We start from the raw sequence: 23,014 nt of genomic DNA, 5'->3' as shown, positions 1-23,014 counted from the left end.
GACTTTTGGAAAAACACAAGATCATGACAGTATAGGTTCGACTCTACTAACAAAGGGTAGTACAACCCTATACTCAGTTTGCCCATTTTGGTGACCGATTTTTTTTTATGGGCCCCCAAAGTTTCTGAAAATCAGTGGGGCCTCTAAAAAAGGTGTCATCAGGTTTTGGTTAACAGCTAATTCAGACTTTGTGCTACGGCTTAACTTTATATGGCAATAATATAGCTAAGAGTCCGCCAAATAAATTTTGTTAAAATTTGTTTCCAAAAAATAGCTTTTTCGTGCACTTTTGTTGAAAAAATATAGGAAGAAAATTTTTTTTTTTTACTTTTTTTAGAATAACTTCCAGGGACTCCTAATTTTTCAATAACAATATCTCGCAAAGTTGTAGATACGGTAAATTTGAATAACTCTTGTGAACATATCAATGCATTCTGAATGTGTCTAGTCACTCTACATAGCACATAAAGATCACTTTGTACCTTAACAATTTTCGTTTTTCCTATTTTTTGACGCTAAAACAAAGATTTTTTTGTAAAAATAGTATTATCAAGTCCACACTTCTATGTTGTGCTGTATTATTTACTCGGCTGAGGTGTTCGGAATGGGGATCAGTGGGTGGACCTTCAATGTCACACATTTATAAAAAAATTGCCAAAAAGTCATTTATGATCCGAATGAGCTGCAATTTCAAATATAGATAGACCTTGAGAAGGTCTACAAAAAATATGATTTTATCTGTAGTTATCTCTTTTAGTTCAAGAGATATTTGGGTTTAATATTTTTTTAAATTTTGCCCGATCTTTTTTTCGTATTTTAAATTTGATGTGCCTACGAAAGGTCGAAATTTGTTTTTTTATATATGACGTATATTTGCGATAAAATTCTAAAGAAAATAAAACAAATCTGATAACAATTATTTCGTCCCTATAAAAAGTTACAAGCATCCAAAGTTGAAGCATCTTTTTATATATTTCAACTTTGTATGCGTGTGTTTTTTAAGTTTTTTCCCAAAAAAGTCCCCATATTTTTTCTTTTATAAAAAACTAATTTTCTTCGGGACTATATAAATTTTTTTATGATCTGGTAAGAGAACTTAATGCAAAAACATATAAGGTAAAATTTGACTAACTGAAGCGGACATTGTACCCCCCAGCCCTATCCAAACTTGGGCAATTTTGAAAAAAAAAAATTAGGTTTGAGTAAAAAATTCTAAAAACGCAAAACACCGACCCTCAAAAGCTCATCACATTTGTATAGCCCCATATGTTGTTTATATACATACAGAACGTTTTTACTATCATGCTGTAAATAACGTCAAAGTGGGCTATTTTCTAAAAAAACTTAGTTTTTGGAACAAATTTTCGCCGTTTCAGGAATTTCGGTGTTTAAAAACAAAGAATGGCAACATTAGTGATGCCATTGACTTACGAATATTTAGGTCTATATTACTTCCAAATTTTATTGTGATGTCTGTAACTGTTCAAATTTTACATTAATTCAAAGTTTTTATTTTTCTTGATGGAAAATCACCATTTTAAAATATTATTAGTTTTTAAGGTAAATGACGTCACAAAATTATTCATTTCACTAAAATGTCAATCTTTAAGTCATAAGGTTTCCACCGATATCAAAAACTTATATAAAAAGCTTATATTTACACTTCAGAAGTTCCACAAACCTTGCCCACTTTCAAAAATTTTAAAGTTTTTTCATATCTTGCATCAAGCCGGTCTTGCATGATCAAGATTGGATAAAGTTATGCGCCCGGATCATACCGATAATGATTTGCCCATTCTTCGTTATTCCAGCACAATAGAGAAGTATACACTCGAACATACATTTTTAACAAAAAATTATTGTTTTAGAGTCAAAAATTAGTAAAAAACTACAAATTTTAAGCTACAAAGTGATTTTTGACAGCTATTTAGAATACCTAGGTATGTTCGGATTGCATTGATATGTTCACGAGAGTTATTCAAATTTACCGTAGCTACAACTTTGCGGGATATTGTTATTGAAAAATTAGGAGTCCCTGGAAGTTATTCTAAAAAAAGTAAAAAAAAAAAATTTTCTTCCTATATTTTTTCAACAAAAGTGCACGAAAAAGCTATTTTTTCGAAACAAATTTTAACAAAATTTATTTGGCGGACTCTTAGCTATATTATTGCCATATAAAGTTAAGCCGTAGCACTAAGTCTGAATTAGCTGTTAACCAAAACCTGATGACACCTTTTTTAGAGGCCCCACTGATTTTCAGAAACTTTGGGGGCCCATAAAAAAAAATCGGTCACCAAAATGGGCAAACTGAGTATAGGGTTGTACTACCCTTTGGTAGTAGAGTCGAATCTATACTGTCATGATCGTGTGTTTTTTTCACTGTTGCACTGTGTAATGTTCGAAATGTTGTATATTTTTGGGCCGATTTCGATGAAATTTAACAAAAATATAACATAAACCTAGGGTTTATAATAACAGCACAAGAATGGAAATTAACGTTTAATGGCACTTGGGGTTAAAATGACCCCAAACTTTTAAAATCATAATTTTTTTATGATTTTAGAAGTTTGGGGTAATTTTAACCCCAAGTGCTATATAGGGTTAATTTTAATTTTTCTGCTGTTTTTGTAAATACTAGGCTTTCTGTTATAATTTTGTTAAATTTCATCAAAATCGGCCCAAAAATATACAACATTTCGAACATTTCGAAATTTTTCCAAGAGAAATTGCAAATATTGAAAAATTTGACCTTTGACCTTCACGATTTAAGGGTTAATGTTTTCCGATTTTAGTAAAAGTTTCATAGTATATTTAGAATTATCTGGACTATAATATTCTCAATAGGTTTTACTTAAAATTCATAAGAGTAAGGAAATAGAGCTCATTGGCCTAAAAATTGCCAAATAATTGGTTTTTCTCGAAAATTTCAAAATTTAAATCGCAGGTACGGAAAAACTATAAGAAATATTTGCATAATTTTTTCACATTTTTATTCCCTATTATATTCTTAATAAATCCCAAAGAGAGGATCAAAAAATTTTGAAATTTGTTTAACAAAATTTTTAAAAATTTTAAAATGGAGTTTTGAAACTACCGTTAAAAAAATGTTATTTTTTTGTTCATACCTAAGAATCGGTTAACGGTATCCTACGAAGACAAAATCTCATATATAAGTAAATTTGGACATATTTTAAGTAAAAATTAACTTTTATTTTAATATTTCTCAAAATATGTTAATTTTGTTCCTACATTTCTTGTTCTAGTTGCCTGAGACACGTTAATGGCCTGGCAAATTTTTAATAACTTTAACATTTTTTGACCAATTTCTGTTTTTTATGTCTCATTAGAACGAAAATTACGTACACATTTCGATTCTTTTAAATTAAATTGCAAAAGTAATTTTTTAATGGCAAAATTTTTACAAAAACTGAAAAAAATGCATTTTTTCCCCTTGTAAATGCATCTCAAAACTTCCGAGGGCTTGCGGCAACCGATTTACCTAAAATTTTTTCAGGATGATTTTTTTACTAATGTTCACCAAACTGGGGGGTGAGAATGGCCAAAATCCAACATTCGTTTATTAAGGGCCACCCTATTATACATATTAATGACTTAGTATCCATGTGTAGATCCTCTAAGAAGGGCAAAACTATTTGTATGGTAAAAAAAAATATTCTTAAACCCCTCTATTAATAAAAATAGTTTAGCGATGTAACACACGCCGGGTATCCGCTACTATTGTATAAATTTAAGAATTAAATCATAATTTTTAACATTACAAATATGTTAAAAAATCAAATACATTTGTAGACTCAATAATAATAAAATTACTGAAAATCCAGCCCTGAAATACATTGCCACCCTCCTACTCGAAAGCATCCAACAATGTAATCAATCTTTATTCTTTACAACAACTAGTGCATTTTCGTTACTAGTATGTAATTTCAAATAGCGGTTGTTGTATTCCTGAATGCTAGCAAAAATAATAACAAAAACAGCAATAGGAATAGCAATAGCAATATGTATATTGAGCGAAGAGAAAAGCAAACAATAACAACAATATGAAGCAAAACAAAACGAGATGAAATGAAATGAAATTATATTTATGCAGTATCAGCAAATCTAACTAATGAAAGGTGAAATTACATTTCACTGACTAATGCATGAACAAAAACAACAACAACAACAGCAATAATAACAGTAGTAACCGTAACAACAAAACACTAATAACAGCAACAATGTTTATAATTGTACTCAGCAGCCACTCTCCGACTAAATGTATGTTTGTGTGTACAAAAATAAAGATGGTGGCTTGAAATAATATGGATGCTAATGCGAATTTGCTCTGAAATAACGGGTAAATTTCTGAGAGATGAGAATTGCTTTGAAGAGATGGCAATTAGTTTAGATTGCTTTAAATTTTGGGAAATCTAACAAATAGAGATAAATTAATTCTTAAATATTATTTGACAGTTTTGTTTTGAATAAATTCTGTGTTTTGTTTTCTCTGTATAAAACACCTTCCCTTTTGTGTCGTGTCACATCACACATTTAGGGACATTATTACAACTTGCCTTTATAGCTAAAGTTAACTTTAAGGGTACCATTTTCTATTGCTTAAAGTCACCTTTAACTATAAAGACAAGTTGTAATAATGGCCCTTAAACTCTTAAACGTAATACCATTTTTTAAAAAAACTATGTTAGCGGTGCTTTGATACTTAACTCGCTTTATTAGTGTTATTTATTGCAATTTTAAAAACATTTTCCCCTGAATTTGTGGTCTTAAGGGAATATGCAGTTTTTAGAACATTCAAGAATACTTTGGCTGGATGAAAAATAGTTATGAAAGATACATTTTAAGCTAAATTTGTAATTGCTTCTTACACAATAATTTAATATACTCAATTTCTTCTGGCACTCAATCAATCTATTTATATTTGAACTTTATGAAAAAAAAAAAAACAGTAAGAAATAAATTTAGTTAGTTAATTCTCTTTCCCAAAATCATACTATTTATGGTTAAATGGTACTTTGTTACTAAATTCTTAAATCCACTTTCTACACAAACTTAATTAAGAATACTTAAGAATTATCTTACTTTTGTCAATAATTACGGTTTTCAGTAAGACTTTATAAAGCCAAAGGTTTTATTTATCACCCTCTTTAAACTCCCATAAGGATTTCCTCAAGTTTAATTCAGTTGAAATTTAAACTACGTCACACCTTTTTTGCAATCTATTTCACTATAAAGAGAAACAAGAAAAAGTCAATATGAAGCAAGTAAGAGTGTTATATTTGGCTTAACCGAATCCTATATACCCACCATCAATATGTGACAATAAAATATTTTTCTGATACAGGATTTGTATGGGAAGTGGGGTCAATTATGGACCGATCCTCACAAAAATTGGTAGAATAATTTAGGTTCATATAAAACTAGTTTATATTCAATTACAGCACGATATCAATTATTATAAGACAATTATGAATATTCAAGTCATTGTCAGATGGGGGCCTTGTATGGGGGCTAGGGACAAATTTCGTTTAATTTTCGCCATACTTTACAGTATAACTTCGGAGAACTAAGAAGTAATTTGTGCAAAATTTTTCAGCATTTCCACATAATCAACATATTTGTGACTGCTCAAACAGTATTCCGGGTGGACATTTGTATGGTAGCCATTTTCAATACCAAACAAACCTTATCAACATAGAGTAGTTGTAGACAATTCCAAGCAACTAAATTCCCCGAAGGAAATATGGGTAAAATTGCTCCAATTTTTAGGAATTGCGGGATTCCCTTTGACCTTTTGACAAGTTTTTTTACACTTTGTTGAAATAACAAATTTAAAAAACGTTGAAAATTTCATAAAGTCCACATTTTCTTCGGGGCTGGGAAAATACGTTGGGGATAAATAGGGAACACATAGAGATCTCCTAATCTGCTATCCGTTTTCTGATCTCTGCTTTGGGATTTTACAACATGTGGTCCAAAGTTGAACTTTTGATAAAAAATTGGTCAAATTCCGAAGGTCATAGCTGCAACATATTCGAAAAATTTTAAATGTTATTTATACCAAAATGTTCTCCGTAAAGATACCTTACAGAAAAACATAAAATTTTTATATGTTCTTAAAGAAAGTTTTTTGTTAATAAAAAAAGAGTTAAGTCACCTTTTCGCCCAAAAAACTGCAACATTTTTTTAATATTTAAATTAAAAATCGTTTATTTTTGGATCCATAATTGATATTACTCTGAAATCTTTCGTACGTTATTCGCAATTTAGTTGTCTAACTAACAAAAAAAATCGAGTACATTCGGTTCAAAAGTACTACCTACATTTTTAAGAAAGCGGTCCAAGGTATGGCAAAATTTTAAAATTTCAATTTTGAAATGCCTAGAACTCGGAAATTATAAGGGATAAATAACACATGCATGTTTTTTCAAGACCAAAAATATAAAAATCTTTGAAATCGTATGGGAAACAATAAAATTGCATGTGTTTACAAATTTCACATGTCGAAGGTACCCTACTTTGGGCCCCCATAGCACTCGCCCACGTCAAAATTTATACCGATCGGACTAGCAGTTTAGAAATTCCAGATTTATTTCCAAAAAAATCTTGATTCTGCCCCACTGTGCGGTATACTGACAGTTCACCATCGTTACGAAAAACGATAACCAGATATGGGGAAAATAGGGCTCAGAATCTTTTGAGGACCCAGAATAAATATATAATTATGTGGGTCTGCGACAAATATTTTGATGTGTTACAAACCAAATTACAAAATCAATATACCCCCATCTTTTTTTGAGGAAAAATGGTTAGAATGAAAGAAATATGACCAAAAAGTATCACAGCAAAATGAAGAAAATAAATTTTAATAAAGAGATTACAAGGTATTACTCGTAAAGACTAGGAATTGAAAGTTTTCTTTGATTTATATTGTAGGAAGAGTGGAAAACAATTTTAGGAAAACTGCTTTAATGCTTTTATTATTTTAACTTTGATATTTAGATGGGTAAAACGTATGCCGCAAGGATAAAGTAAACTAAAGTAAAGCTACATGGAAAAAATTTAAATAGATCCACTAAAGTCTAAATAATATAACGATAAAGCAAGATGTCGTGAAGAGCTATCGAAATTAGCGAAAATATTGAAAGAAAACTGTTAGAAATATTTAAGCGATTGAAAGAAAAATGCCAAAGAAGAAGAAAAGTTTGAGCCTTATACCAGCAAGTAACATACCAGCAGTAAAGAAGACTATATGTAAATGTATTAGCAGTGGGGTTAGTTAAATTGTTATAGTTATGGAACCCCTATATAATTAATATATCGAACTAATAAATAAGAAATGCAAAGCTTTTTGTAGTTAAGTAATACCATTTTGAGTAGAAATTACTTGAACTAATCAAACGTGACGGAAAATATGTCGCATGCTACAATACAGCAGAAAACCGCAGTATTCTATTTTAGTTTAAGAAATCGTTTTTATACCCTTCACCATGAGTGGCAAGGGTATATATAAGTTTGTCATTCCGTTTGTAAAGTATATATATGCTGGATCGTTATAGATAGCGGAGTCGATGTAGCCATATCCGTCTGTGTGTTGAAATCAACTTTCCGAAGCCCCCAAATTACTTACATACACGTATCATACATCAATATCTCCGAAATTCTTCCGGCTCTGTTGCTATCGAGAAAATCGGTCCACAAATGGCTGAGATATAAGGAAAAAACCAGGACAACCTCGATTTTTGAACTATTTTTGACCTATTTTTGACCCATATCTGGATTACTAAATCATTAACATAGATAATATGGATATCTAATAATAGACATTTCAAAGACCTGTGCAACGACATAGTAAGTTGGACCTACAATGGGTCAAAATCGAAAAAAATATTTTTAACCTGATTTTTTTTTCACCAAAAAATTTTTTTTTTCACTAAATATTAAAAAAAAAAATTTTAAAAACTAAAAATTTTTTTTTTTTAAATTCAAAAAAAAAATTTAAAATTTAAAAAAAAAATTGAGAAATTAAAAAATCAATTTTGAAAAAACAACTAGAATATAAATTTAAATTTTGTTTACCTAAAAATATTTAAAATTTTTATTTTAAAGTATAATAAGATTCGGCACAGACGAAAATAGCTCTCTTACTTGTTTGTTATCAATATGTTTCTGCTATATTTTTGTCAAGCAACATTTCTTCTGAGCAACATATCGTTGCAACATCTTTTTAGCATTATGTTGCTGGAACATTTTTCTTAGCATTATGTAGCTGTAACATTTTTTCTTAACAACATGTTTCTGAATTATTTTTCTTCCAACATGTTGCTTTTATATTGTTGTTTAGCAACATTTTCCTTATCATGTTTTTGCAAAACTTTTTCATGTCAATATATTGAACATATTGCTACAACATTTCTTCTTAACATGCTGCTGCAACATTTCCCTTAGCAACATGTTGCTGCAACATTTCCTTTAGCAACATGTAGATACAACATTTCTTCTCAACATGCTGCTACAACATTTCTTCTTACCATGCTGCAATAACAATTTTTTCTTAGCAACATGTAGCTGCAACATTTTTCTTAGCAACATGTTGCTGCAACATTTTTCTTAGCAACATGTTGCTGCGACATTTCTCTTAGCAACATGTTACTTCAACATTTCTTTTAGCAACATCTTGCTGCAACATTTCCTTTAGCAACATGTTGCTGCAACATTTCCTTTAGCAACATGTAGATACAACATTACTTCTTAACATGCTGCAATAACAATTTTTTCTTAGCAACATGTTGCTGCAACATTTCCCCTAGCAACATGTTGATACAACATTTCTTCTTACCATGCTGCAACAACAATTTTTTCTTAGCAACATGTTGCTGCAACATTTCCTTTAGCAACATGTTGCTGCAACATTTCCTTTAGCAACATGTTGCTGCAACATTTCCTTTAGCAACATGTTGCTGCAACATTTGTTCTTAGCAACATGTAGCTGCAACATGTTGTTGCAACATTTCCCTTAGAAACATGTTACTGCAACATTTCCCCTAGCAACATGTTGCTGCAATATTTCCTTTAGCAATATGTTGCTGCAACATTTTTTCTTAGCAATATGTAGCTGCAATATTTCCTTTAGCAACATGTTGCTGAAACATTTCCCTTAGCAACATTTTTTCTTAGCAACATGTAGCTGAAACATTTCCCCTAGCAACATGTTGCTGCAACATTTTCGTTAGCAACATGTAGCTGCAACATTTCCCCTAGCAACATGTTGCTGCAACATTTCCCTTAGCAACATGTTGCTGCAACATTTCTCTTAGCAACATGTTGCTGCAACATTTAATTTAGCAACATTTTTTCTTAGCAACATGTAGCTGCAACTCTGCCTTTAGCAACATGTTGCTGCTACATTTCACTTAGCATAATTCGGTCGAACTATACCCGTCCGTATAGTGAAAATCGGCCAGCAAATGACTGAGATATAAGAAAAAATCAGGACAACCTAGAATTTTGGCATATTTTTGATCTATATGTGGATTACTAAGTTATTGATATAGACAATATGGATATCTAATGATATATATTTCAAAGTCCTTTGCAAAGACGTATATAACGCCACAGTAAGTTGGACCTACAATGGGTCAAAATCGGGAAAAATATTTTTTAACCCGATTTTTTTTTTCAACAATTTGCTTAATTTTATTATAAAGAATATAGGCCCATAATCATAGTCAAAAATAAAGTACATTTTAAGAGAATTAAACTCGACTTTACTTAAGAGTGGACTTTAGGCCAATCATAGACAAGTTAAAGTATACTTCTGACGCTGAAGTCGACTCTAAATATAAAACTAGCTGAAGTTGTTTTTAACTCGTTTAACAACAGCATCAGCTGTTCTTCACCGAGTAAAAAAGTTCGTCACAAAGTAAAAAATGTTTAAGTTACAAGATATTGGTAGAGATTTTGCAATTATTGAACAGTTATCAATAAAATTAGTACCAAAATATCTAACTATGGTTGCAAATTAATAAAAAGCTGGTTTTTATTTTAAAGTTGTTTTTAAAAATAACCGACTTTAGTATTTGACTATGATTATGGGCCATAATATTTAGAGTTTTCATAAATGTTTCATCAAATTCCATTTTAATTAAATCAATACTGTTTAGTAATTGTTTGCTATTTTCCCCTGAATTAAGGGTTGTTTACTATAAAAATTAAAATTTTTAGAGTTTTTGTTAATGTTTCATATAATTCCATATCGTTCCACTTTGATTAAAATAATACTTTTAGTAAATTTTAGCTATTTTTAAGTAATTTGTTGATTCATTACAAAATGAATATCTTTTGTAACCAATCCCTTCCAGTCTGTCTATTCTATTTTATTTAAACAAATTTCCCATAGGATCCTAGACAATCTAATGAAATCAAAAATAAATAACCAGCCTTTGTTTTCCATTTCATTTAACCAAATTTCCCTTAGGACCCTCGTCTTATCTTTAAAAAATAAATAAAACATGTCTCTACAAATCATTTCTTTTTTAAGGGTATTAAATGACTTCAACTATTTTTTGTTTAAACAGAATTCTGTAAACTTAATAGGATTTGTATGTTCGTTAAACTAAAAGAAGAAAAAATTCCCAAAAAAAGGTATACTTTTTGGCTATTTCGGTTACAACTGTCAAAGGATGTCAATAAATTAAAAAAAAAATATTGAACATGAAACATGTATTATTTGTGACAGATTTTTGGGGAAACGACCTTGAATACAAAAAAAAAACAAACAACCATAAGATTTACAAAAAACTTGATACATTTCAGACATTCAAAAATCTTTTCTAATACTTTTTAATAAAATTTAAAACTTTTTAACAATCTTTTATTTTATTTTGTTTTATTTTTCTCTTTAATATGTCCGTTGATGTGGCTTTTTAATAACTTGTCTAATGGATATTTGCAAACAACGGATGTTTTTTTATGTAAACCAGGTCATATTGGTATTGAAAGCTTTTAATCTCTATGGCAGTTCTCATGTAACGGTCATTATACAAATTATTTCCCATGTCCTGGCCTACACAAACTCCTGCATCAATCCCATTTTATATGCCTTTTTATCGGACAACTTTCGCAAGGCATTTAGAAAGGTAAGTTTGCAACATACATTCAAAACAAACAAACAAACGGTAGTTAAAAGTTAATTAAATTAGTAAATGGTGGCTGGAAGTCACTTGAAAAAGTTCACAATTCCACAATTAATTTAATTACTTTTGTTGCTTGTTACTTTAACACTCTTACTCACTCTCTTACAATTTCTCTTTGTGTTTAATAGATTGTCTGGTGCGGTAGTCCTCCGCCCATTATTACAAATCAACAAGTTACTAAAACAACGCGCACGGCAACCGGAAATGGCACTTCAAACATTGATATGCTGTAGATAAACAAACAACAAGAACAACAAAAACAACAACAACATCATAACACAACAAACAGCAGCAATAACTATTATAACAACAACAACAATAACAGCTGCAGCATTGACAACAATACTCGATGACGGCAATGTTGACAAGGACTATATATATGACAGACATACAACAAGGTTTACAACGAGGACGTTTACAAAACAGTTGTTGCAGTTGTTCAACAGCAAACATCCCATAAAAACGGATATAAGGTGTGTTGTGTACTAAACAGGAACATGACAGCCAACATATCTACAACAACACAGCTACATTCAAGTTGTTATTGTTGTAATATGTAATTTAAAAGCAAAATTTACAGTGCTGGTTAAAGGATTAGAAACAGGCAGTTGTAGCTATTTTTATTTAATTTGTTGGTTTATTAATTTTTTATTTCATGTTTCAATTAATTCCATTTCGTTCCACTTTAATTAAATTAACGCTTTATGTAATTTTTAGCTATTTTTGTTTATTTTGTTGGTTCTTTACTACAAAACTTATAATTTAAGGGGATTTTTATTAATGTTTCATTAAATTCCATTTCGTTCCATATTGATTAAATTAAAATTTGTTATAATTTTTAGCAATTTTTGTTAAATTTTTGGTTATTTATTACAGAAATTATAATTTTTAGAGTTTTTATTAATGTTTCATTAAATTCCATTTCGTTCCACTTTGATTAAATTTAAATTTTTAGCTATTTTTGGTAAAATTATTGGTTCTTTATTATAAAAATGAAAATTTTTAGGATTGTTATTATTCAAATATTAATTTTTTGAGTTTTTATTTATGTTTCATTAAATTCCATTTCGTTCCACATTGATTAAATTAAAATTTGTCATAATTTTCACCAATTTTTATAAAATTATTGGTTATTTATTACAATAATTATAATTTAAGGGAATTTTTATTAATGTTTCATTAAATTCCATTTCGTTCCTCTTTGATTAAATTAAAATTGCTTGTAATCATTAGCTAATTTTGTTTATTTTGATGGTTCTTTATTAAAAAAATTGTAATTTAAAGAGATTTTTATTAATGTTTCATTAAATTCCATTCCGTTCCATGTCTATTAAATGAACAGATTTAGCAATTATTAACTATTTTTGTTAGTTTGTGGCTTCTTTGCTACAAAAATTATAGTTTTTAGTGTTTTTATTAATGTTTCATAATATTCCATTTCGTTCCACTTTGATAAATTGAAAATATTGAGTAATTTTTAGCTATTATTGGTTAATATGTTGTTTATTTGGCATAGACATCATAATTTCTAGAGTTTTTAATAGTGTTTCAATAAATTCCATTTCGTTCCACTTTGAATATATGTAAAAATTATTAATTTTTAACCATTTTTGTTTATTTTGTTGGTTCTTTATTATAAAAATGATAATTTGAAGAGATTTTTATTAATGTTTCAATAAATTCCATTTCATTCCATATTGATTAAATTAAAATTTGTTATAAAATGTTTGGTTACTTATTACAAAACTTATAATTTGTATAGTTTTTATTAATGTTTTATTAAATTCCATTTCGTTCCGCTTTGATAAAATTGACACTTAGCTATTTTTGTTTATTTTGTTGGTTCTTTATTACAAAAATTATAATTTAAAGAATTTTTATTACTGTTTCATTAAATTCCATTTCGTTCCGCTTTATTTAAATTAAATTTTTTATAATTTTCAGCAATTTTTGTTTAATTTTTGGTTATATATTACAAAAATTATAATTTCTAGAGTTTTTAATGTTTCATTAAATTCCATTTCGTTCCATGTCTATTAAATGAACAGATTTAGTAATTTTTAACTATTTTTTGTTAATTTGTTGCTTCTTTGTTATAAAAATTATAGTTTTTAAGAGTTTTTATTAATGTTTCATCAGAATCCATTTCATTCCACTTTAATAAAATGAAAATATTGAGTAATTTTTAGCAATTTTAATTTAATTTGCTAGATCTTTATTACAAAAATGATCATTTCTAGAGTTTTTATTAGTGTTTTATAAAATTCCATTTCGTTCCATTTTAATTAAATGAAAATTTTTGTTACTTTCAGCAACTTTTGCTTAATTTTTGTTTCTAGCAAATGTGTCTTTTTATAATTCCCAGCCACTGTAGCCCTCAACTAGAACATGTTTTGCTAATAATTTAATTAAATTTTATTTCTTTTACACTAATTCCAGTAATTTAATGTACAAAAAAGAAAAGCAAGAGTTGTCAATGCCACAGCCACCAACCAAAGTGGCTACTAAAACCATCTCTAACAGACAACGTTCAACATCACGATATTGCTGCAGCCATCTGAACAAACACAAAGAAACCAACAAAAACTAAAAAAAAAATTCAACAATATCCTGTGAAAGCTGAGAGAGAATCAAACGCATGCAGGTGGATTTAGAGGGTGTTAAAAGACCACAGACTTTAAATTAAAATACAATTTTACACGGTTTCTTTGCACTCGACCACAAAACGAATATAAAGCCAACAATTAAAAATTTAACAAGAGGACAGAAGAAACGAATGAACAAAATGCATATATTCCTAAAACTAGAATTGTAATATAGTAAATACAAAAAAGACATAAAATTTAAGACAGGTTTTCATTAAGAATTGTTACTGAGTTTAAAACAAAAAACTAGTTTTAATTTTCCTTCAATTTGGCCTAATTTTTAAACAATTTACAAATTGTAGTTATAATAAATATATTTACAGAAATAATTTAAAATAAAATAAAGTTAAACTTAATTATAAATTACAAAAACCAAAAACAAAAAAACAAAAGCAGCTTAATTAAGTATAAAATAAAACTAAAATGATTTAGCCAACCATTTAACCCACAATAAACAATTTTAAATTGTATTGTGATAAAGTGGAAAAAACTAAATATAATATAATAATGAAATGATGAAATAAATTGAAATATAAATTTTAGACTACTAGGAATATGAATTACCAAATAAATAGATTTTTAATAAAACTAGTTAAATATTTTTTGTATTGTAAATAAATAAAATAAATTAAATTAAATTAAGAATTTAAATAAATAGTCTATTGAATCTGGTTATTTGAGAGAAACAAAATATTTATTTATTTATGTAGTTATTAAGTTTTTAAATTAAAAAAACCAACAAAAAAAAACACACACACACACAATATTAAAATAATTGCATAAATTTTACTGATAAAAACAAGTGCTACTACAGGGGAAGTATTCTTTGTGGGATTAAAATGATTTAAATTTAACATTCAATTACCAAGGTGCTGGCAAACATTTTTTATATAGTTAAAGAAATTTAAATTGAATTAAAAGTAAAAAGAAAACAAAAATATCATGCATGTCAATGCGACCATAAGTTGTATTATTATTTTTTTAATTTGTAAACAATTTAATGAAATTGTTAACTATGGATGGAGTAAACATATGGGTCTTTCCATAGCAAATCAAAGAAATATTTTCCAGGAAACCATAAACACCATAGTTTAGCTCAAAATTTTGTTGTTTTTAGCAAAAACTTTTTTTAAAAAAGCCATTATTTTGGTTTTAATTAAACTAACTAATTGTCTATATGGGTCATTCCACAGCAGTCAATATTAATAATGTTTTATTGAATACCATTTCGTGCCGCATTAATTAAACTTAAATTTGTTCAAATTTTCAGCATTTTTTTTAATTTTTGGTTATTTATCAATCAAAATAATAATTTCTAGATTTTTTATTAATGTTTCATTAAATTCCATTTCGTTCCACTTTGACCAAATTAACACTTTTTGTAATATTTAGCTATTTTTGTTTATTTTATTTTTTCTTTATTATAAAAATTATTATTTAACTTATAATTTGTATAGTTTTTATTAATGTTTTATTAAATTCCATTTCGTTCCGCTTTGATAAAATTGACACTTTTTGTAATCTTTAGCTATTTTTGTTTATTTTGTAGGTTCTTTATTACAAAAATTATAATTTAAAGAATTTTTATTACTGTTTCATTAAATTCCATTTCGTTCCGCTTTGATTAAATTAATTTTTTTTATAATTTTCAGCAATTTTTGTTTAATTTTTGGCTATTTATTACAAAAATTATAATTTTTAGAGTTTTTATTAATGTTTCATCCAATTCCATTTCGTTCCTCTTTGTTTAAATTAACAGTGTTTGTAATCATCAGCTATTTTTGTTTATTTTGCTGGTGCTTTATTACAAAAATTATAATTTCTAGAGTTTTTAATAATGTTTCATTGAATTCCATTTCGTTTCTCATTGAATAAATTAACACTTGTTGTAATCTTCAGCTATTTTGGTTAATTTTGTTGGTTTTTTTATTATAAAAATGATAATTTAAAGAGATTTTTATTAATGTTTCATTAAATTCCATTTCGTTCCATTTTGATTAAATTAAAATATGTTATAATTGTCAGCAATTTTTATCTAATTTTTGGTTATTTATTACAAAAATTATAATTTATAGAGATTTTTATTAATGTTTCATCAAAACTCCATTTCGTTCCACATTGATTAAATTAAAATTTGTTATAATTGTCAGCAATTTTTATCTAATTTTTGGTTATTTATTACAAAAATTATAATTTCTTGAGTTTTTAATAGTGTTTCATTAAATTCCATTTCGTTCCATTTTGATAAAATTAACACTTGTTGTAATCTTTAGCTATTTTGGTTTATTTTGATGGTTCTTTATTATAAAAATTATAATTTAAAGAGATTTTTATTAATGTTTCATTAAATTCCATTTGGTTCCACATTGATTAAATTAAAATTTGTTATAATTTTCAGCAATTTTTTACTAATTTTTGGTTATTTATTACAAAAATTATAATTTTTAGAGTTTGTATTCATGTTTCATGAAATTCCATATCGTTCCTTATAGATTAAATTAACACTTTTTGTAATCTTTAGCTATTTTTGTTAATTTTGTTGGTTCTTTATTATAAAACTTATAATTTCTAGATTTTTTTTAATGTTTCATTAAATTCCATTTCGTTCCATTTTGATTAAATTAAAATATGTTATAATTGTCAGCAATTTTTATCTAATTTTTGGTTAGTTATTACACAAAATTATAATTTTTAGAGATTTTGTTCATGTTTCATTAAATTCCATTTCGTTCCACATTGATTAAATTAAAATTTGTTATAATTGTCAGCAATTTTTATCTAATTTTTGGTTATTAATTACACAAAATTATAATTTCTTGAGTTTTTAATAGTGTTCATTAAATTCCATTTCGTTCCATTTTGATTAAATTAACACTTGTTGTAATCTTTAGCTATTTTGGATTATTTTGTTGGTTCTTTATTATAAAACTAATAATTTAAACAGATTTTTTTTTAACGTTTCATTAAATTCCATTTCGTTCCATTTTGGTTAAATTAAAATATGTTATCATTTTCAGCAATTTTTGTCTAATTTTTAGTTATTTATTACACAAAATTATAATTTCTAGAGTTTTTATTTATGTTTCGTTAAAATCCATTTCGTTCCATTTTAATTAAATTGAAATTTGCTATAATTTCCAGCTATTTTTGTTAAAATCATTGGTTCTTTATTATAAAAATTAAAATTTTTAGGGTATTTTTAGGTATATTTCTTAATGTTTCATTAAATTCCATTTCGTTCCATGTTTTAGTACTTTTTAACTACTATTGCTTAATTTGTGGTTTCTTTGTTAAAAAATTATAGTTTTGAAGTTTCTATTAATGTTTCATAAGATTCCATTTTGTTCCATTCTGATTAAATTAACATTTGTAGTAAATTTCATTAACTAAAATTCCATTTTGTTCCATTCTGATTAAATTAACATTTGTAGTAAATTTCATTAACTAAAATTTCATTTTAGTTAATATGTTGCTTATTTGTTATAAAAATTATATTTTTTGGAATTTTTGTTAGTGTTTCCTAAAAATCCATTTCGTTCCATTTTAATAAAATACTGACTTAGGTATTTTCGCAATTTTTAGTTAACTTTTAATTCATTATTACACAAATTATAGTTTTTAGACATTTTGTTTAATGTTTCATAAAATTCCATTTCGTTCCCTTATAAATAAATTGATATTTTTGTTGTGATTTTTAATAAATTGTAGCCATATTTGTTAAAATTGTTGCTTTATTATAAAAATGAAAATTTCTTGAGTTTTTATTAATGTTTCATAAAATTCCATTTCGTTCCATTTTAATTAAATGAACATATTGGGTAATTTTTACCTAGTTTTGATTAATTTTCTTTAAGAACTCAATTCTTATTAATGTTTCATAAATTTTCATTTCGTTCCTAATTGATTGAATAAAAATTCTTTATAAATTTCCTTTGTTTTTAGCAAATTATTTATTTTAAAAATTATAATTTTAAGGGTTTTTATTCAGGTTTTTATTCCAATAATTTCCATTTCGTTCCTCTTTGTTTAAATTAACAGTTTTTACAATATTTAGCTATTTTTGTTTATTTTGTTGTTTCTTTATTATAAAAATTATCATTTAAAGAGATTTTTATTAATGTTTCATAAAATTCCATTTCGTTCCACATTAAATTTTTGGTTATTTATTACAAAACATATAATAATTTCTAGAGTTTTTATTACTGTTTCATTAAATTCCATTTCGTTCCCCTTTCCAAAACCTCTGTTTTTATAGTTCTATTAAATGAATTTGTTAGACTTTTTTGTTTATCCTTGAAAATATTTTCTCTTGTGGTCTCTATTATAAATGCAATCTAGGCTATTGATCATGATAATATTTTCTCTAAATAAATTTTAATTTTTTATTAATTTTGCCACTATTTCGCAAATAACAGCTGTGGTGCCTTAAGCTGTGAGAACGTTGCTAAATTATTGCCAACGACTTTATCTTTAAATGAGCCCCAAAGATAAAATTCTAATGGAATTAAATAAGCACGATTCCAAAAACAGCTGTTATATTATTGGCAGGTAAGAAATGCTTGGAAATCTTTAAATATTTTAAATAAATTTAAGGCCTTATTCATAATCAAATTTTTATTCAAAGGTTATTAACATATTTTTAATTTAGAAAAAATCCTGTCATTATTAAATTAAATTCAAACTAAAACCCTTATATAAGAATACTTCCCCAGCTACTGGCATATGAAGAACCAACAAAAACCATTTAAATAAGTTGTAGATTTTGATAAAAAAAAATCTAAAAATTTCGACCAACTAAACAGGGCAAACTCTACTTCAGCCTCCATTTTTTTACACAATCCTCTCTATACATCTCTCAAAACAGATTGTGTTTCAAAATGGACGCCCACGAAGGACTAGAGCTTTGCTCTTAACACATTCAACTGTAAATTATAGCACTCATGTTCAACTGCTTTAAAAATGTTCATTTTATGTTGGTAGTTTTTTTTCCAAAAATTTGGTTTCATTGAAATTGTATGTAAAATGTTGATATGGAAATAAATTTTAAGCAGTTTTCTTTTGTATTTTCTTTTTAAATTTCATTTACAAAAAAAAATAAAAAAACAAGAGAGAGAGAGGAAAAAATTTACATTTTAAATGCAACAATACACAACACTAAAATCCTAAAAGCATTAAAAACACAAAAGTGCAAAATGCACAAAAACAACTACAACAAACCAAAAAAAAATATGAAACTACTGTAATTCAATGTAATGTAAAATTCATGTTTAAATGTAAATTAATAGTTAAAACAAAATTACAGAACAAAACTGAGGAAACAAATTAAACTATAGTTGTTACACAAAAAAAAAGAAAACAAAAATTACTACATAGAATTTATTTAAAAGAAACTGCAGAAAAAAAACCTAAAAATTATATAGAAAATAAGTAATTACACTAAAAATTACAACTAAAAACTTCAAATAATAAAATTGTTTTTAAATGAAATTTTCAAATTTAAGAGAAATAATAATAAAATTAATTATGTAAATGAAAAATCAATGTAAACTTTTTAAAAAAGAATGAAAATAAAAATTATATATATTTAAAATAAAGAATGACAAAAAAAAAACAAACAAAAAATTGGATAAATGTGTTATTATTTAAAAAAAGAAAGATTTTAATTACTACACCATTTTCAATTGTATTTCAGAAATTTCTAATTATATTTCAAAAAATTCCAATTGATTTTCAGAATATTCCAATTATATTTTAGAATTTTCTAATTGAATATTCCAAATATATGTACATATATTTGAGAATTTTCCATTTATATTTCAGAAATTTCCAATTGTATTTCAGATATATTTAATCGTCCTATTCAATCTAATTCATATATAATTTAATTTTTCTAGGTCCATTATTATAGAAAATTGAAAAAGTACCAGTAGAATATAGAAAAAGTACTAAAAAGTGTTCCCCTAGAATTCTCACTCACTTAGGACCATATACACTCTTAATTTCATATTTCTATGTTCATTATTACAGAAAATTCCAAAAAGTACCAAAAGCAGCCACTTGTGGATTCCCACTCACTCGGGTCCATATAAGCTTGACTTCACTTTTCTAAGTTCATTGGTGAAGATAATAGAAAAAGTACCATTTGAATAATGAAAAAGTACCAACAATTTTCCCCTAGAATATTCACTCACTTAGGATCATATATCCTTAATTTCATGTTTCTATGTCCATTGTTATAGAAAATTCAAAAGGTACCATTAGAATAAAGAAAAGTACCAAAAGCAGCCACTTATGGATTTTCAGTCACTCGGGTCCATATAAGCTTTACTTCATGTTTCTAGATTCAATGGTGAAGAAATTACCAAAAGTACCATTCGAATAAAGAAAAAGTACAATAAAAAAGTACCTAGAAATCTCATTCACTCACAATTTAAAAAGTACCATTTGAATAAATAAAATGTACCATTAAGTCCCCGTCTTGAATTCTCACTAAATTATGACCATATATGCTTAATTTCATGCTTCTAGGTACATTATTAAAGAAATTTTAAAAACTACCATTTCAAGATGTATTCAACTCATTCAGAATTATATGTGCCAAATTTCGTGATTATTGGTTAATTTTTATAAATGTATTCATGTATGTATTCAGAATATAAAAAGTATCATAAAGTCTCCCCCTTGGATTCTTATTCACTCGGATAAGCTTAATTTCATATTTCTACGTCCTTTATTAAAGAAAATTCAAAAAGTACCAATAGTTCAGTTCTCACATTTTGCTACATATACTATATTATCCCTAACTTTATTAATGTCGATAAGTTAAATAATTGGGGGATTCAAACTGTCTCCTATTAGGTCGTATTGTCATAATGTCATAAAATATTTTTTTAGTTTAAATAATTTTTTTGGGTTTCAAACAAAAAAGTTATAAACTAATAAGACTTTTAGAACTATTGGTTTGTCATAATAAAATAACACTCTTTTTGTTTGCAGCACAACAAGAATTTGTTTAAACTAAAAAAAATATTTTACGACATTATGACAATACGACCTAAAAGCAGACCGTTTGAATCCCCCAAATATAAAATATTAAAAAAAAAGTACAATTAGCAGCAAAGTACCAATTTAGCTTTTCCTTCTTGGACACCCGCTAAGTTTGAAATTTAAAAATACTACATTTTATGTGCAAATCTGTGTTAATGTGCTCAAGAAAAAAATATGTTGAAAAAAAAGTACCAAACTGTTTACACGGATTGAATTTTTGTATGCATCCACAAACCAGTGTTAAAAATTTTCATATCAAAATTGGCTTAATAATTTCCCGTTTTTACTCCACTTTCGGTACTTTTTTATCCCCATTGCGGTGGTAAAATTTTATGAAAATGAAAATATAGTTTATTAAAAAAGTACCAAAAATAAACACAATTTTTATCCCTCAAGGGTTCGAAATTCCAAAAAGTACCAAATTCATATTTGGTATTTTTTGATAAGTAAAGAATGAGATTTAAAATTTATTTCTATGCTAATTGGTTTAAAAGATACATAGGGTGCCAAAAAAGTACCAAAATACAGTTTTTACCCGTTTTCTCCCTTAAAATTTCGAAAACGTACCAAACACCTGTCAGCTTTTTTTGTTAAATGAAGTAAGGTTTTTGTATTTAGCTTTAGTTTCATGTAATTCCAATTCAGGACTTTTCTAAATGCGAATACACTCGAAAATATAAAAAAAATATATTTTTTTTAATGTTTCAAAAAATTCCACTTCGTTTTATCTTTTTTTTAAATTAAAAGTTATCTAAGACCATTTTATATTTTCAGTTTAATTTGAGTAAATTTAATTTGTTTCTTCACATTTTTGTTAATATTTCATATGATTCCATTTCATTCCTTACCAAACAATATCTTTTTATTAAGATTCTTTTTTAGAAAAATAAGAAGATTCCTGGTTTTATCAGATTGTTTTTGATAAAAACAATAAATTTGAAAATTTTTTTAATGTTTCACTAAATTCCGTTTCGTTCCATATTGGCTACTTATATAATTATGACGATATAATTAAATTTTGCGTTTAAAATTAAAATTTGCGACATAAAATGTAGTGTGCACCGATAGTGTAGACGGTAGTGTGCTGGACTATCAATCTGAGGGTTGCGGGTTCGATTCCCGCCAGAGACTCTGCAGACAAGCATAACGCTTCGCAGTTTGTGTTTGTTTTTTTTTTTTAAAAACTTATTACTTATTTTTTTATGGGCGTATGACTTAAAAATTAGGTATTTACAATATATTGGTATATTTTACAAGCGGTTTTTGTTTTTAATAACTTATATATCATTTTGAAGGGTACATATCTGTCATTTATTCTCACTTATGGCGTTTTCTTTTCTGGCATAAATGATGCCTTTATTCTGCCTTTTACCCTTTTCTGTGTTCTTTTCTAAAAAAATTATGGCGTTTTCTTTTCTGACATAAAATGTTGCCAACATATATTGTACCATTTATTAACGATTACCCATACCCTCATAATGTTTTACATTTTTTACGATCACAATAGAACAAAAACCATTACCATTTATGCAATTTTATTGTATGTACCTTCTAAATGTTGTAAAACTATACATTTTGCTGTTTAAAAAAGTGCTGCATTTCCAACCCTTTGATAAAATTGAGGGTGAAATATGTAGCATATCTTCGGGGTTTTAGGACAACATTATTTGAAAAGAACACGTTATACCCTTACCAAACTACATTTTTTAAAGAAAAGAACACAGAAAAGGGTAAAAGGCAGAATAAAGGCATCATTTATGCCAGAAAAGAAAACGCCATTAGTTTTCAAATAATGTTGCCCTAAAACCCCGAAGATATGCTACACGTTTCACCCTCAATTTTATCAAAGGGTTAGAAATGCTGCACTTGGAAGATACATTTAGAAGGTACATAAAATAACGTAAAGCATTATGTTGGCAACATTTTGTGTCAGAAAAGAAAACGCCATTAGTTATTGAACATTATAGTTTAAAAAACAAATATTTTTTTTGCTTCGAAAATGTCAAATTTTGTACCAACGAATCGTCATATGCGGGAAGTTTTGCTTTACTTCTTTAATTTGAAAAAAAGTGTCGCCGAAGCACACCGATTGATCAGCAAAACTTATGG

General features: G+C 26.9%; 1 protein-coding gene across 1 annotated transcript in view; it reads left to right on the top strand.

The window, feature by feature from the left end:
* AstA-R1 (allatostatin A receptor 1) overlaps nt 1–11,446 on the top strand; it is a 121,352-nt gene extending 109,906 nt beyond the window's left edge. The window contains exons 6-7 of the mRNA XM_065507476.1: nt 11,001–11,156; nt 11,342–11,446. Of these exons, the coding sequence (XP_065363548.1) occupies nt 11,001–11,156; nt 11,342–11,446 (261 nt within the window). The remainder of the gene's footprint in view (nt 1–11,000; nt 11,157–11,341) is intronic.
* Nucleotides 11,447–23,014: the final 11,568 nt, after the last annotated feature.

The sequence above is a fragment of the Calliphora vicina genome, chromosome 4, assembly GCF_958450345.1.
Source record: "Calliphora vicina chromosome 4, idCalVici1.1, whole genome shotgun sequence".
Taxonomy (NCBI): domain Eukaryota; kingdom Metazoa; phylum Arthropoda; class Insecta; order Diptera; family Calliphoridae; genus Calliphora; species Calliphora vicina.
This window is presented reverse-complemented; position numbering and strand designations above follow the sequence as displayed.